The sequence below is a fragment of the Epinephelus lanceolatus genome, chromosome 11 (genome assembly GCF_041903045.1).
Source record: "Epinephelus lanceolatus isolate andai-2023 chromosome 11, ASM4190304v1, whole genome shotgun sequence".
Taxonomy (NCBI): Eukaryota; Metazoa; Chordata; class Actinopteri; order Perciformes; family Serranidae; genus Epinephelus; species Epinephelus lanceolatus.
The window spans coordinates 9,206,504-9,221,902 of record NC_135744.1 but is presented as its reverse complement, the minus strand read 5'-3'; the positions used below and the strand labels follow the sequence as shown (position 1 = coordinate 9,221,902).

The following is a 15,399-nucleotide window of genomic DNA, read 5'->3' as shown; positions in this document are numbered from 1 at the left end:
CAGGTTCTGACCACAGTAGGAAAATCATCTGCAACCTGAGTCTGCCATACTACATGTCTGAGTGTTCATGATTGCTGCACATGCCGGCTGTGTTTCACAGCATGCAGATATAGTAAACATGTTGTGTTCAACACTACTTCAAGGACAAAGCTTATGAGTAATCTATAATTAAACTATTGATTTGCATATTCGTGCAGAGAGCCTCCATTTGTTCCATCTAATTTTCCTACTGTTTATCCCCCCCCCCCCCTTTCAAATGTAGTCATTGAAACTGTTTCAGTTGTAAAGCACTTTGAGCTCCATTTTCTGTTATGCAAGTTTGAAGTTAATATGTGTGGGACACATAAGAAATGAGGGTTTGGAGGTCCTGCTTCTGGTGATATTTTATGCACCAATTTGCACTATACCTGCATCAATTTATGGCGTAAATGTCTTTATCAAAATAACTTTCATGTTTTTATCAGGGGTGCACATGTTCTAAATATTGAGAATGTGCTCTCTGCACCACTCACACGAAATCTACACCTATGTGTGTAAAAGCATGTCAACAAACCAGAAACAGTACATTTTCCATTTTTATTTTATGTACAACACATACCTTGCAAATCACAATTTAAAAAGTTTAAAAAAACTGAATTTGATAGGTGCAACAGCTTTTGTGATGTAAAAAAACAGTAGCAATAGGCCAAGCGCACTCACACAAACATTATTACAGGACAACAAATACATAGCTCACATCCGTCATGCTATGTGTAGGTCGGAAATACATGGCAATCTGAGTAAAATGAATCAGAATACAGTAATTTATATAGTTACAATTTCACTCTGGCACTTGATTAGAGTATAGCAGTCAACAGTGGTACTGAATAATGTGTAGTTTTTATATAAATAAGGCACAAATACATGGAAATAATGGAAAATTGCTTCTCAGGTGCCAGATGATGAACTGCTATGTATTCGGCCTACACAGTCATAAATGATATAATAGGTGTAGTCCATTGCCACATCTAAAAAAAACATTTTCCCCCAAGCACACTGCTCATTCTGATTCAATGTACTTTGTAGCAAAATATGTCTACATACCAAACTGTATAATATTGTGGGCGTTCACCTTAACTTTAATTCAGTGCTTTACAGGTGTCAACTAAGTGAATAGTATACTACATAGTATACAAATCAGTAAGCACTAACTGTAGTTCCAGACAGGGCAAGGCCAATAAGCTCTTCAATAAGTAAACAGCCATTATTTAAAACTTTAATGCCTTTGTTAAAATAATATTACAGTAACATCACAGGGCAGCCCTGAAGAAACTAAAATATAAAATTTTAAAAAATGAATGTCAAAGTGTTCCTTCAGCATCTAACACAGAGTCCTGTCCTGTTTAAACGTATTCCTTGCTGCTGGGGGGTCTGGAGATGGGATATTTCGGTGTAGATTTCTCTCTTGGGCAGGAGGCTGCCAGCATGCCTCCTCCAACTACAGCCAGGAACGCTCCGGCCCAGGCGATGAAGATGGCAGCACCAAACTCGTACCTTCAGAAAGAGAAGTTACAGTAAGTTAGAAGGGTCAACACATGCCAACAGAGCTGCGACTACTGTAAAACAAACATGCAGGATACATTCATCAGCACAGGAGGAGTGACTGGACATATGCAAATGTTTGGATAGAGAAGGGAGAGGAGGAGAAGCTTAAAGCTGCTATCTTAAATACACTAGCACATCTAACATGTTTGGGGACATTGCTAAAAAAAAAAAAAAAAATGTTATAAAAACCCAGCATATTTGAAATGCTCATGTCGCAATTTTTACATTTTCACTCTAAAAGTGGCTCTGCACAAGACAAAACTGGTGCATAAAGGTAAAGTTTTCAGCTCAAATTCTCATGTACTTACTTCGTGTTGACAGGGGTGAAGGGGTTGTAGAAAGCTTGGATGATGTCGTGAGCATACCAAGAGCAGGCAACAATGGAGCACAAAGCTGTAGGAAAGTAAAGAAGAACATCACTTAAACTGTTAAGTGTCAAGGCAAAAGAAAATAAACAGAAGAGATTTTAAAAATGGCTTCTTACCTCCAATCAGGATGATAATGCCACTAGTCATGGCAATGCGGGACTTGCGTATTTTGTCATCTCCTCCACAGTTGGTGCACTTCATTCCCATGCAGGCTACGCCCAGGCCTGCCACCGTTACTATGATACTCACAATCATGAGGGCGCGGGTTGCCTGGAGGGCACCTGAGTAAGAGGACAGGATAGGGTTAATCCATCAGTTATTGTGACAAGTATTGAACACTTACAAATACTCTATACACAGGGTCATGGGTGTGGCAAGACTTGAAAGGCTTTACTTCAGTAAAACAAGGTTTTTTAATTTTAAATTCATTTCTACAGTGACTTATGGTGAAAAGCCTCAACTTATTTTCTGAAGAGCTGCTTGTGTGATTGTAAGCCATTTGGGAAAAAAGCAGCGTAAACAAACACCGTTGACATATAACAGAGTAGCTTCTGTCTCTTGTGTCTCATTGCCACTCCCTATAACAACGAACCACAGAAACTGGCTCTAACCGGAAGCCCAAAGAAACTAGGAGGGGGGGTGGGGGAGTGGGTGTGTGGGTTTGTATGCGTGCAAGTCAGAAACAGGTCTAACCAGGTTTCAGGTTTCACTATGGGGAAGACACTCCTAATTTCTGGTACTCACAGCCTACTTTGCAGCAGGTGGACATTTCTTAGCTTTAAAACTACCATCTAAAAAGAAGCAGACACTCTTGAGAATGGCAAGAATGCCCGCTGTGGCTTCAACTAAAGAGTCACAATCTAGCTGTCATACTTTTCCCAGTTTTGGTATGAATAGTTCCTGAACTTCAGGTGTGTGTTAGTAGATTCTGAGCAGGTATTTCTGAATAACAGGCCATTATTTGTTCACTCGCTCCATATCTAACCACAGCTTTAATCATACAATGTTTATCAGAGATTGGTTTGTATTCATGTTTAAAGAGGCGATAAGACACATTGTACTCAAGATATTTTATCAAATGTTTCAATAAGCCAAATAGAGAAAAAAAAGAAAAAGAAAGAAAAAAACTGAAGCTATTTGGAGAAAACAGAGTTTGTGAACTCTTAACTCTTGAGTCAACAAGTGATTTGAGTGAATATGTTGAGCCAAGATCGACATGAAGGGAGGGACCTACATACAGAACTGTACAGAAGAATAACCAATTACACTGAGGCAGTTTATGCCTGAGGGCAATCAATCAGTTGAATTTGACAGTCATACAATAAAAAATCCAACCGCCATGACACTATTGACCCATTTAACCTTTGCTTTAAGATAACAGATAAGAGCCATTAAGACAGATCAGGTACATGGACTTTTATTTTTCTAATTTAAGAAGGAAATGTTCCAATTATTACATTTGGCTTTAGATTTATTTCACTAATGGCCTACATGTTTACCAATGAATAATCAGTTCCCATAACCTGGGAGCAGGGCCTTGTGTAATTGTTTAACCTACTCATTAAGTGTTGAGCTCAAACATTTGGAAAAATGCAAACTAAATGTTTATTTATTTTAGTTTTCCATACATGATGCATGAAAAACTCAATATTTTTTGGTGTTAATTCAATGCCATGTGGGTTAAGGACAAAGCAACTCTTTGTGGGGCTGGTATTTAGACATGTTGACTAAACAGAATCTCATGCAGGTGTTGTTTAACCTGTAACTACCTATGCTGTGTAATGCAAAAGTGGAAAAAAATGAAAGACTTATTAACATAAGTTTCTTTTAAAAGAATGATCTCTGGCACTAAGCCATGAACCTGTCCTGCTGCACAGTGCAGGTGAGGCCTCACAGAGTGGTTTAAACAAAATAAGTGCATTCTGAGTGAATAAAGGGGGAGTTAATAAGTGACAGAACCGGTTGGCCCAAGCCGCAGGAATCTGGTATTAGACAAGCGTTGTAAAGGACACCATAGGAAGTCAGTGAAGGAAATGGCCTATAGAAAAAAAGCAACTAGTTCCTATATTCCAGGTGTGTTTCAGTGTGTTACACCATTTCCTGTTACAGGTTAGGGAAAAAGTGAGAAAAAAATATGTATTTTAACTTTAAAACTGTTTCATTACCAAGATAAGCTTCGAATTATAAATTACAATTAAGGCCTGTAAGTGTGTATGACTTTAAGGGTAGCCTGCTTATTAGGCTTATGGAGAGAGAAAAAGAAAGTATCTTCAGCCTAACATTTAACAGCTTTTTATTTGCTTATGTGTCACAATATGACTAAAACTCTCTTAAAAGTTTTGTGCTATAGAAGAAATTCGACGAAACTCAAGTTAAATCCATTAACTGGGTGACTTACTGTTGAGCTGCAGGATTGAGTCGTACACCTTGCACTGGATTTGGCCTGTGCTCTGGAAAGCACAGGACATCCACAGTCCTTCGTACATGGCTATCGCCGTGATGATGTTGTCCCCAACATAAGCAGACATCTTCCACTGGGGCAAAATTGTGCCAATTATCAGTCCAATGACACCCAGAAGGGCCAGGGCGAATCCCAAAATCTGCAGACCCGAGTTGGCCATTTTCTCCTTCTTCGACCTGGCGGCGAATCAACAAAGACGACGTCCACCTGCTGTGAAGGTACGAATCCCTCTCCTCACTATCTCACGGGGTTTAGTTAAGTTTGCTTTGTTGAATGACAAAGTTAACTCCTCTGTTATTATATATTTATGTTTTCCTTAGCTTTCTGTAAATGGGTTGGCAGACAGCGGTGTTGTTTCAGTATTTAAAGTCTGTCGGAGATTCCTCACGCACCTGTTCCTCTGCCGCACCTTATCTGGGGAGGGAGCAGCGGGAACGAGCTTTTTAAGGCGGTTTCTACTGCAGGTGGGCGGGGACGCGCACGTAGTTTCGACTCATCAGCGTCGCAGCAAACACCTGAAGTTTCATGATGTAAGTGGTTTCCTGGAATAGACCCCTGATACCATAAATAGAAAAATATGTATAGTCTGGTTTGTGATGATTTGGTTTGTATATTTTAATACAATAAACAATAAAAGAGAAAAACATCCTAAGTTAATATTGCACATGTGAAATGTATAATGAACCAACGATTTTTTTTGTTTGTTTTTTAAAGTCATATTATTTGATATTAGTGGACACCTTAAGAGCCAGCAGTAGTCATAATACTATGTCTAACCGCATCTAGTCTAACTATCAGAGGCTTGATAAGCAAAAACACAATATTTTACATTTTTATCCATCAGAATAATTACACATCAAATACAGCTAAACAATTTGACACAGCAGATGAATGAATGACTTCATTTCGAACCAAAGTTTAAAACAATATTGTGATAACAAAAAAACGCAGGAAAAAACAAAAACAGAAATGTTCAAAAAGGAGTAGGTAGAAGTAAAACTATGCATATAAGGCCAATGTATTAGGTCAGAATTATAATTCCAGCCTCCTACAAAATGGAGAAGTCGAATGTACCATCCAAAATCGAATGTACCATCCAAAATCGAATGTACCATCCAAAATGGGAAGTTGCATTAACATAAGTGGAAACTGAGTGGAATACTGAGGTCTACAATCAGGACACATGGGGCCAAATCGGACATTACTCTGTGTAATGTGATCACAAGCCATTTCACCAGCTTTTTTGTACTCATTTGAACTACTAAGTGGAGGGAGATTTAAGATAAAACAGTCTTAATAGTTTTTGATTATTGTATTGAACAATCAGCATCTAAACATGGCAACATAAGCTGGAGTATCCACTACCAGCATGGATCAGGCCTTTTACAAAACAAGGAAGTCTTTTTTTAATTTCTTGCCAGACACATTATCTCTTAGATATTATATTACATAGCACAATACCACATTCTCTCACACGTATAATTTTGCTGGCTGTGTAGTTTATCAACACGTCTATGTGTGTTGGCCATCATGTGCTTAAGTAATAGGACATATTTAGTGGCCCTCTATACACTGCTCTGACAGGAGGGTGTGCTTTATCTGACATAGGTCAGCAGAATTGAATTGAATTACACTCTGTGATGGAGGAGGTACATTTTGAAACCAGGAAAATCCAGAAAAGGCAGCAGGAGTGGCTTGCCGGCACTGAGACACAGTTCAGAGTCTAAACATTAACCCAGATCGATGGGGTAAAATGACAGTTGTGTCGGTATTGACACTGTGCATTGATGGATCCTGTTGTTATTATGATTTCATATTAAACATCCAGTTTCTTTCAGTGAAGCTATCACCAGTTGTTACTGGTGATTTCTTGTTACCACACCGTTTAGCCAGTAAATACTCTCTACTTTTAAACTGTGATACTAGTGTGATGAAATGGTTGCTGGAGTTTTAACATGGCCCTAGGCAATCAGGGATAATGCTTGCTCTATCCCAGAAGTGGTTGTCATCCACAGGCTCACTTTAGGGGTGTGTCCTGCTATCCCCATTATTGTTTATTCTGTATGCAAATGATTGTAGGAGTAACTGCAATGACAGGCATCTCCTGTCAGAGTCTGCTCCAGGATGAATGGCGTGACTTCTGAGGTTAAATGTTCACAAAATTAAAAATACAGCCGTAGACTTTAGACATAACTCCCACTCAATCTTCCCAACCATTATTAAGGGCTCACTTGTTGAGACGGTTAAGTGCAAGAAGTACCTGGGAAAAGTGATCAACAAGAACTTGAACTATGACCTTAACAAAATGAATGGATGGATGGGTGGTTTTGTCACTGACAGGCTCAGGTTTTTATTGTGAGTGTCTTACAACATGACAGGATGGACCCTACAGAGAAGTGAAATGTTTTTCTATACCTTTTGCTTGTTTCTGTCAGCTTTGTGTCTGAGTCTCACTCAAGGCAAAGTCTCGTTCTAAAATCTCATGAGAGTAGACTTATTACAGGAAGAACAGAGTAGAAATGCAATTGAGAGTTGGGGAGAGGGGTGCAGGTAATAGTTTGCTATGTTGGAGTAAAGAAAGTTTTTTCAGAGCAAGATTTCTCCTTTAGTGAGACACCAAACAGACCAGAACAAGCAAAAGATACTTTTTTAACAATTTAAAAAAAAATGTTGTTCCCACTACTTACTTACTGGTAAAATAAAGTTCTCCCTTAACGTTTTGTTTGATTTCCTTGTATGAGAACTTTACCAGTCATTTGTTCAACATTGTTTAAGTAGCCAGCAAAACAATTGGCACACAGCAGCCCTCCTTGGCAGAGAGGCTATCTATGACAGACAAGTTTTTGCAGAAGAAATGATTGATCTCAGCTTGCTTTGACCACCCACTCCACAGGAATTTGTTCCTCTCCCTTCTGGGTGAAGATAAAGCCCCTCGAGGGTGAAAAGCAGTAGGTTTGAATTTTCCTCTGCTCCAAGAACAGTAATAAATGCGCTTAATTTGCACCACACCTATTCTAACAAACAGATACATCTTGGCTGTTTGCTGTACCTGTTGTGATTAACACAGGCACAGATTTCGGGGGGGTAGGTGCAAGAGACATGTCCTCCTCAGAGTGAAATTAAAGACATTTCCACAATAATTTGATGCAGAAAAGGCACAAATTGGTGCAGAAGAAATACCACAAATAAGGAAATTAAGTTTTTGACATTAAAAATAATGTCCTGAGGGCGTACAACTAAACTTCCTGTTTCAAATGTTTCAACTTTCTCCTCAAGGGTCAATAAAGATTTGAACTTAAGGTATGAGTCAGGTTTTCTGATATTCTGCAGAGTCTGGTTTAGCTGATACCTGAAACTGTGTTGACTGAAGAGTTAGACTGGAGAATGTATGACTGAGGTGTTCGCTGTAAAGAATGAGATAGACCACAGTATCCTTGATCACGATACTTTCCAGTAGATCTTCTCACTCAGGTCAGGAGAATGTGTTTGTACCAGTCAGCTCCCACTGACTGTATTTATTATTTGTAATGCTCACTTCCCCATTAGACATTTTTATGGACTAGTGCGGTTAAAAAAAAAAAACAAAAAAAAAAACAGAACTTCTATTTTCCTGTTCTGTAAATAATATGTGGTTTGTTTCACTGTCAGGTTTGTGCCAACCCTTTTCCATTATTTTAAATTCTTACTTTTCTTATTACTAATCACATGCTCACTTATGGGCACTGCCACAACCACTACAACAAAAACTTTCAGTAGAATCCTTCAGTAGAGTAAACACCTTCCTCCTGACACAGCAAAAGGTGGAGATGTAAGAGGCTGTGAGTTTAATTTTCAGGAGCACTTTGCCCCGAGGGAGAATAGCTTTCAGATGACAGTTTGCTCTCACCAGTTCATTATGACATGAGAGAAAATCCCTGGACTTCAGTGTCACTCTTTAACTGATAGAGGTAAAACCTTGTGATCTTGTGCTCTGGTTTTTCCTGGATAGTTGGATTTTCAAATTAAATATTTAAATGTTTACAATGGTGACATTTTAAATGTAGGTATATTTTAATCTGATTGAATGGTGCCTGTAAGAATCAGTTTCTCTTTGACTTGATTTCTGTTACACAGCTACATTATAGCCTGGCAGTAGCTTCAGAGTTACTCTGGGAGTTGATTCAGTGCCTTTACCAATCAAACAGGTTTTATTTGGCACCTGCTGGTATCTATGCAGTTATTAAAAACACTGAATATGCCACCATGAGCAATCTCCATGTACGAGCGAGCGAAACAAGCACAGGCATGTGAACTTTTTACAAATTTTTACTTGACTGCATAGCATATAAACATATATACAGCAATCTTCAGGGTTCAAAACTACTACGATACTTGCGCAACATCGGTATTTCTTGGATTGATACCCACAGTCACTCTCTGAGTCATCAGTTGCTGCAGGTAAGACACAGGAAGTAGGACCTAAATATTTTTGGCTCGTCACATGTTTATTGACCAGTCAGGTGACTCATCTGTAGAGAAACAGATACAGATACTGCATGAAATAATTTACATGTGTTTATTCTGCTTCTCAGGGTGTGTCCACTGAAGGTCAGCTGTCTCTGTCCTCTTCAGGAATTTATTCACAATGCTCCTAAAGGTAAATTCAAGGTCACTGACACAAAAATCTGAAGTTTTATTAAGGTTTGTACTGTATTGTTGGCTGAGCCAAAACAACAACAACAACAACAACAACAACAACAGAGGAGCAGTTACTGTATATCCATTTCTAAAAAGTACATTTGTTTTAAAGTTGGATCATGTTGGTCTGTGGGCAATGTAATTTCATAGAATTATTCACACTATTAAAGTTGTTCCCTGGCAGCTAATTAGATGAAGCTTAATCTGACTGTTACTGAAGTTATTACCTGCCTGAAAATCTTTCCCCGAAATTCCTTTTATATTTTCAGTCATAATTTTTTTCTGATTAGATGTTTTCCAATTAGGATTTAACCCTGCCTTCTGACAGTTGTGTATTTTGATGCAACAGTAATGACTCATTGTAATCCTTCAACCCTGAGTGTGCATGTTGCACCATGATTCCATGAGAGCAGGCTGTAGGACGAAAGGTTACATGAGGCTAACAAACATAGATTTTAACTGCAATGCTGTCATCTGGTGGTGACTGTGAATATAACACAAAGCTATAGACAGCCATTTTAGCTCCCAGTAACTGGCAGCATGATATTTACACATTCTGTACAAATGGACCATGTCTGAGGGCAATTTCAAGAAGATAATAGCAAAAAAATATGCACTCTTATATTAATAGTGCATAATTATTGTTTGTTTGAGATATTAGATTATAAAAATTTAAATGGACATGCATTGTACTGTAAAGTACAGTAAAACAGAATAATAATAATAAAAGCACCATCAAATCCAAATCAGATTACAGGTTTCTTTGTACAGGAGCAACAAAATAACCAGTGATGCAAAACACAAGGGGTTGTGAGACCACATATGTTATAATGCTTTGAAGACAAAACAATGGAGGTTGTTCCTTTAATTTTATTGTACTTTTCTGTTCTATTTTGAACCATTACTGTCTGTGTTTTACCAATGCTTATGCGTATACAAATGTGATTCAATTTTGAATATTTCCTCTAATCAGAAGTCTCAATTCAAACATGAGAGACACTGGTGGATAAAGCAGTTGTCAGCTGTAAAAAACAAAACAAAACAAAAAACTGTAATGTAAACTGTAAGCTGTGGGACACAATCAACAACAATTGAACAGTTAGAAATGTTTGAATTATATCGTAAATATAGACAGTGCAGGTACGGGGTTGCACTGGAGCATTTGGGGTGTGGGCGCCTGTAGAAAGTGAAGAGTGATTCAGATTGCCACTTCAGAAATGTGACTGTAATAATAACATAAAAAAAACATTAATTTATACAAATCATTTCTTATTTTCTATGGTATTTTTTGTCATGTACAGATAATGAACTAACTGTAATAATTGTGAAATTAACTGACACAGCTACCATGACGTCACCCATTGGTTTGTGGACTCCTGTTTTGGAGCCTGGACTTCAGCATTTCGGCCGTCACCATCTTGGTTTTTTGGAGCCAGAAGTGACCAATTAGGGCAAGAGGGTGGAGCTGTGGAGCAGCTGAGGACACTATCACCAGACAGCCTGTCACTCAAAACAGCCTGCCCTTATTAATGCGTAACTTTAAGACCTAACAAAATGTAAACAGGTATGTTTTACATAAAAACTCAGCAAACAGCTATAGAGATCCAAACTGTTTTTTGTACCAGGCTGTAAACATGTTTATTTCTGCTGTAAAGTTGGATATTGTAACATGGTGGTCTATATAGTGTTGCTTTCGTCAACAAAAAGTATGACTAAATATCGTCGTCAACGAACCTTTATCACGTGATGAAAATGAGAAGAGACGCAATGTAAATGGTGGTCATGTGACGATAACTATAATTAAATATATAACGCAATATTGTTGACGAATAAAAACGAGACTAAATGTGGTTTACAAAAAAAAACCTCTGCTAAAATGTCTCTTCATTTTTGTTGACCAAAACGAGATGAGATGAAATAATGTTATAATGTTTAGTCGTGTTATTATTATTATTTTGCAGTATTTCTGTGTCCTAGGCTGTGCGTCGCACTGCACAGACGGATTACAGCCGTGACGATATACAGTACAACATCACTCGCTCTCATGTGATATTGCTTTTATACAACAGTTCAACAACAGCTTAAACAGCAACGCTGAGTAAGGAAATGTTAACAAAAGGTGATGAAATAAATTATTTAAGTATGTTATGTAGCTCCGCGAAAAAAAAAACATTTCCCCCAGTCTGTTGCCAGGCAACGTGGCACACACACCAGGAACTCACAAGCTACTTTGTATTTTCATCGATCTGCAATTGTGTAACTTCATCTAGTTCGGCTGATGAGACGTTGGCAAACCTGGATGTTGGCACGGCCGGATTCAGCTTCAACTCTCCCTCATCCTCATCAGTACCTCATCAGATGATCATTGATAATTCCTGACCGTGTTCGCTTCATTTTTGCTCCTCTCCAGTTTGTCAAGGTCGGCTGATGTTACACAAACACACCTGGAGGTCTGCACAGAAGGGTCCTGGCTTTCCTTTTCCTCGTCCTCTCCTGATGACCTCTCATAATTTAATTCAAATGTAATTTTGGGGAAAATATCCATCTTCTTGGTGTAACGCTAGTGTCGGTTTGTGTCAATTAATGGCTGTATTTATATTTATTTACACGGCTCTATTAAATGCTGTATTCTGATTGGTCAGTCGCGGCATTCAGAGGTCTGATAATACTGTGTAATGACCGTTGCTATGTAGCCCAGCGTTGCTAGGGACGCTGCCCGAGGAGATTCAGCCGTTGCCGGCAGGGCAGGGTGTGCGTCGGGGTTCTATTCCCCTGTCGGGAGTTATTTTCTCAGTATTCACCAGCTCATTATACATTATCCCTTACTTATAACACCTGTGAGCGGAGTGATTTTACTGTTACAAGTCCCAGTGATGTTATACTCTATATCAGCACTCCCGGAATGCCTCTTGTCCAATCAAATTACTCGGTCGGAACTAACTGTTTTATAAATAAATATATATTTAGCTCTAACTGGGAGCTAATTTAGAAAAGAAAATTCTGGTTTGGTTATTCTATACTAGGTACTTATACTATATTGACTGGGTATAATAGAATTGCATCACTAAAAAGAGACTAAAATACATTTTTCATTGACTAAAACTAGACTAAAATGTCATCAGTTTTCGTCGACTAAAACGAGACGAAAATAGTCATGGATTATTCTGACTAAAATAAGACTAAAATGTTCAGACTTTTAGTTGACTGAAACTTGACTAGACAAAAAAAGAGTATGAACGTGACTAAAACTAATAAAAACTAAAATGGCAGTTTGACACAAAGACTAGACTAAAACTAAAATTAAAACAGGCCGCCAAAAACAACACTAGGTCTATGGGGATTGACTGGCTTCTGGAGCCAGCCTCAAGTGGCCATTAGAAGAACTGCAATTTTTGCACTTCTCCATTGGCTTCATGTTTTCGCTTGGTACAGATATGCAAAGATGATTGCTAAATAATATGTATGTTGATGCTGTCCAATGTAAAGTCTCTATTTGAACATTTAATGACATGATACAAGATTCGATGGCTATTTTAGCAGCAAAATCTGGCACTAGGGCCAGTGAAAATAGCATGCACAGGGGCCTGTCACAATTATGTTACGCCATTGATCTAAATGTACATGTATTTAAAAGTATTCCTTAACTAGAGGAACACATATGTTATCAAGTCTATAATCAACACTGGGGTGGGGGTTGAGGTTACCAAATCTTCCATGGGGTCTGGGGTGCCCCTAGGAAAAAAAAAATCATAATTTAAAAACTCATTTCCTACAATATTATATTATTTACCAAAAGCAAGCACAGCAATACAGTATACTATACAGATATCCAATAAATAAAAGCCATTTCTGTCTTACTAACACATGCAGTGCAACATAAATGATTGATACTTTACACATACTTCACATGGGCTATCTGGCAAATGTAATAAAGACAATAAAGTTAGTTGAATATGCTATGAGCTGTGGTCTGCTGGGGTATGGCAACTCCATTTGGACAAATGCAGAGCTGCAGAATAATACATCATAATTACTGTCTTGTATATTATGTATAATGTCTTGATTACAGCTGCAGCTGTGAAGTGCTTGAAATGATCCTATACTTATTTAGTAGCTAAGCAGAAAAACTGTGATGCTCAGGGCCTCATTCTTCCAATTCGAAAATAACTGCCCTGTAAGGTGCCTTTTATCAAGAATATCCACCAAACAATGAAATCAAATTAGAATGGTATTTGATTGACGACACTCATATACAGTTTTGATTGTTGATTATTTGCATTATTTGCAAGTGCACTGAAAAAAAGGTGGCTTTATTCCTGAAGATTTGCCAAATGATGTTTCACTCTGCACCTATTGTAGAAAATGAAAAAGAGTTTTTAATCATCAAATTAAAAAATCAATGATCATATACATGCTGCTCATTTGCAGGGACTAAGTGTAATTTGGGACTTGACAGCCATTATCCTTTGCTGACATTATGTGACATCTTTGTAAATTATTTTACAGACTCCAGTTATTTCTCTCTTTCTCTCTATCTATCTTTTTATTTAATCAATGAAATAATTACTTATTAAAATTCTTTTTCATCAAAACATTTGTTTTAGTTGTTTCTCTTAGCCTTGAAAATGAACGATGGAATACAAAATGGCTTTTGTTCATCGCAATTATCAGTTGTTTTGATTGGTATTACAATAGTTTTTCATTGACATATTTTGTTTTGTAGCAATTCCATCATTTTGATATTTATTACCTTCACCTCCTCGCACTTCAAGTGACTTTGTCAATCATTTCATGATTATTTACCATCCATCTGATGCAGTGTTATTGACATTAATATCAATGAAAGAGCAGATGATTGTGTGTAGTCAGATAACATTCAGAGCTTGGAAAAACATAATTAAATGCAACGTGTGCATATCAAACCTCCAAGGTTGTGATTTTCCCACATTTGTTCAAATTTAGCATGTACATGCCTATAACGGAAACATGCGCACGCTCAGGGTAATTGGTTCCTCCAGCTATCGTGAGAACTATATTTGGTTTAATGCCTTAATCCTTATTTGCCGCATTAAGAAATATAATGCTCTATTCAGTCTGAGTGCAGACTGCTTCTCTCTGTGTGGGTTTACTGAGAATAATCTTATATAAATGCAAGAGTCATGCTTCCATGAGATTTGAGATGCCCCAGTAAAGCACAGGGAGGATCAGAGGAGGAACAAGGGCTGTCTGACCCTGACTGAGGTCACGTCTCAAAGGGGAGCTCGTTGTGAAAGTCAGTGACAGCCCAGAGCGCGCAATAATCTGCCAGATCAGATGCTGCTCAACTTCAGCTTGTTCTAGAGTTTGACTTGTAGCTTAATTATCCCAGTCTGTGGGACACGAGCCATCATCCATTTACTACGGTTATCACTGAGAGATTGTAATGTCTAATGGACTGCTGGGCTGTGAACTACAAGTAATTGCAGCTATTTATCTATCTGATACCTTTTAAATAATCGTGGTTCTTTAAAAAGACTCCTCAGGAGATCAAACACATGTTTGTTAATCTCGGACCAGATAAACACTGTTTAATGTCTGGGCAGATTTACATTAACCTTTTCATACACCATGCCAATTTCCTTTATACGCTGCATGTATATGTGCCATTTTTGTTGGGGGGGGGTTGCTTGCAGAAATGGGAAGAAGATGATGAGGGAATTGTCAAAGGTCATGAGCCAGATTTGAGTCCACTTTTAAAGATGATGACAAAATTCTATACGATTATGGCCGGAGCAATTAGTTTTACCAAATAAATGTATTAAATGTGATAGTGCAGAGATCAGTGTGGCTGCAGGCTTTATACACTCACTGGCCACTTTATTAGGTACACCTGTTCAACTGCTCATTAATGCATATAGCTATTCAGCCAATCTGCTGAAGTTCAAACCAAGCATCAGAATAAGGAAGAAGGTGATTTAAGTGACTTGTGCATGGCATGGTTGTTGGTGCCAGATGGGCTGGTCTGAGTATTTCCAAAACTGCTGGTCTACTGGGATTTCCACGCACAACCATCTCTAGGGTTTACAGAAGATGGTCTGAAAAAGAAAAAAATATCCAGTGAGCAGCAGTTCTCTGGGCGAAAATGCCTTGTCGATGCCAGCGGTCAGAGGAGAATGGCCAGACTGGTTCAAGATGATAGGAAGGCAACAGTAACTCAGATAACCACTTGTTACACCCAAGGTCTGCAGAAGACCATCTCTGAACCAACAACACGTCGAACCTTGAAGCAGATGTGCTACAGCAACATAACACCACACCGGGTGCCACTCC

General features: G+C 38.3%; 1 protein-coding gene and 1 long non-coding RNA gene across 2 annotated transcripts; one reads left to right on the top strand and one right to left on the bottom strand.

Annotated features, from left to right (window-relative positions):
• Positions 1-562: 562 nt before the first annotated feature.
• LOC117262250 (claudin-7-B-like) lies at positions 563-4,717 on the bottom strand. Its single transcript, XM_033635073.2, has 4 exons — positions 4,351-4,717; positions 2,069-2,233; positions 1,893-1,977; positions 563-1,533 (listed from the first exon to the last, which is right to left on the bottom strand). Exons 1-4 carry the CDS (start codon positions 4,571-4,573, stop codon positions 1,383-1,385), a joined length of 624 nt encoding a protein of 207 aa, XP_033490964.1. The 5' UTR covers positions 4,574-4,717; the 3' UTR covers positions 563-1,382.
• Positions 4,718-8,657: 3,940 nt separating this feature from the next.
• On the top strand, positions 8,658-10,921 carry LOC117262256 (uncharacterized). The gene is made up of 3 exons (XR_013492267.1): positions 8,658-8,850; positions 8,985-9,049; positions 10,434-10,921. It is a non-coding gene; the product is annotated as an uncharacterized LOC117262256 (long non-coding RNA).
• The last annotated feature ends 4,478 nt before the right edge of the window (positions 10,922-15,399 follow it).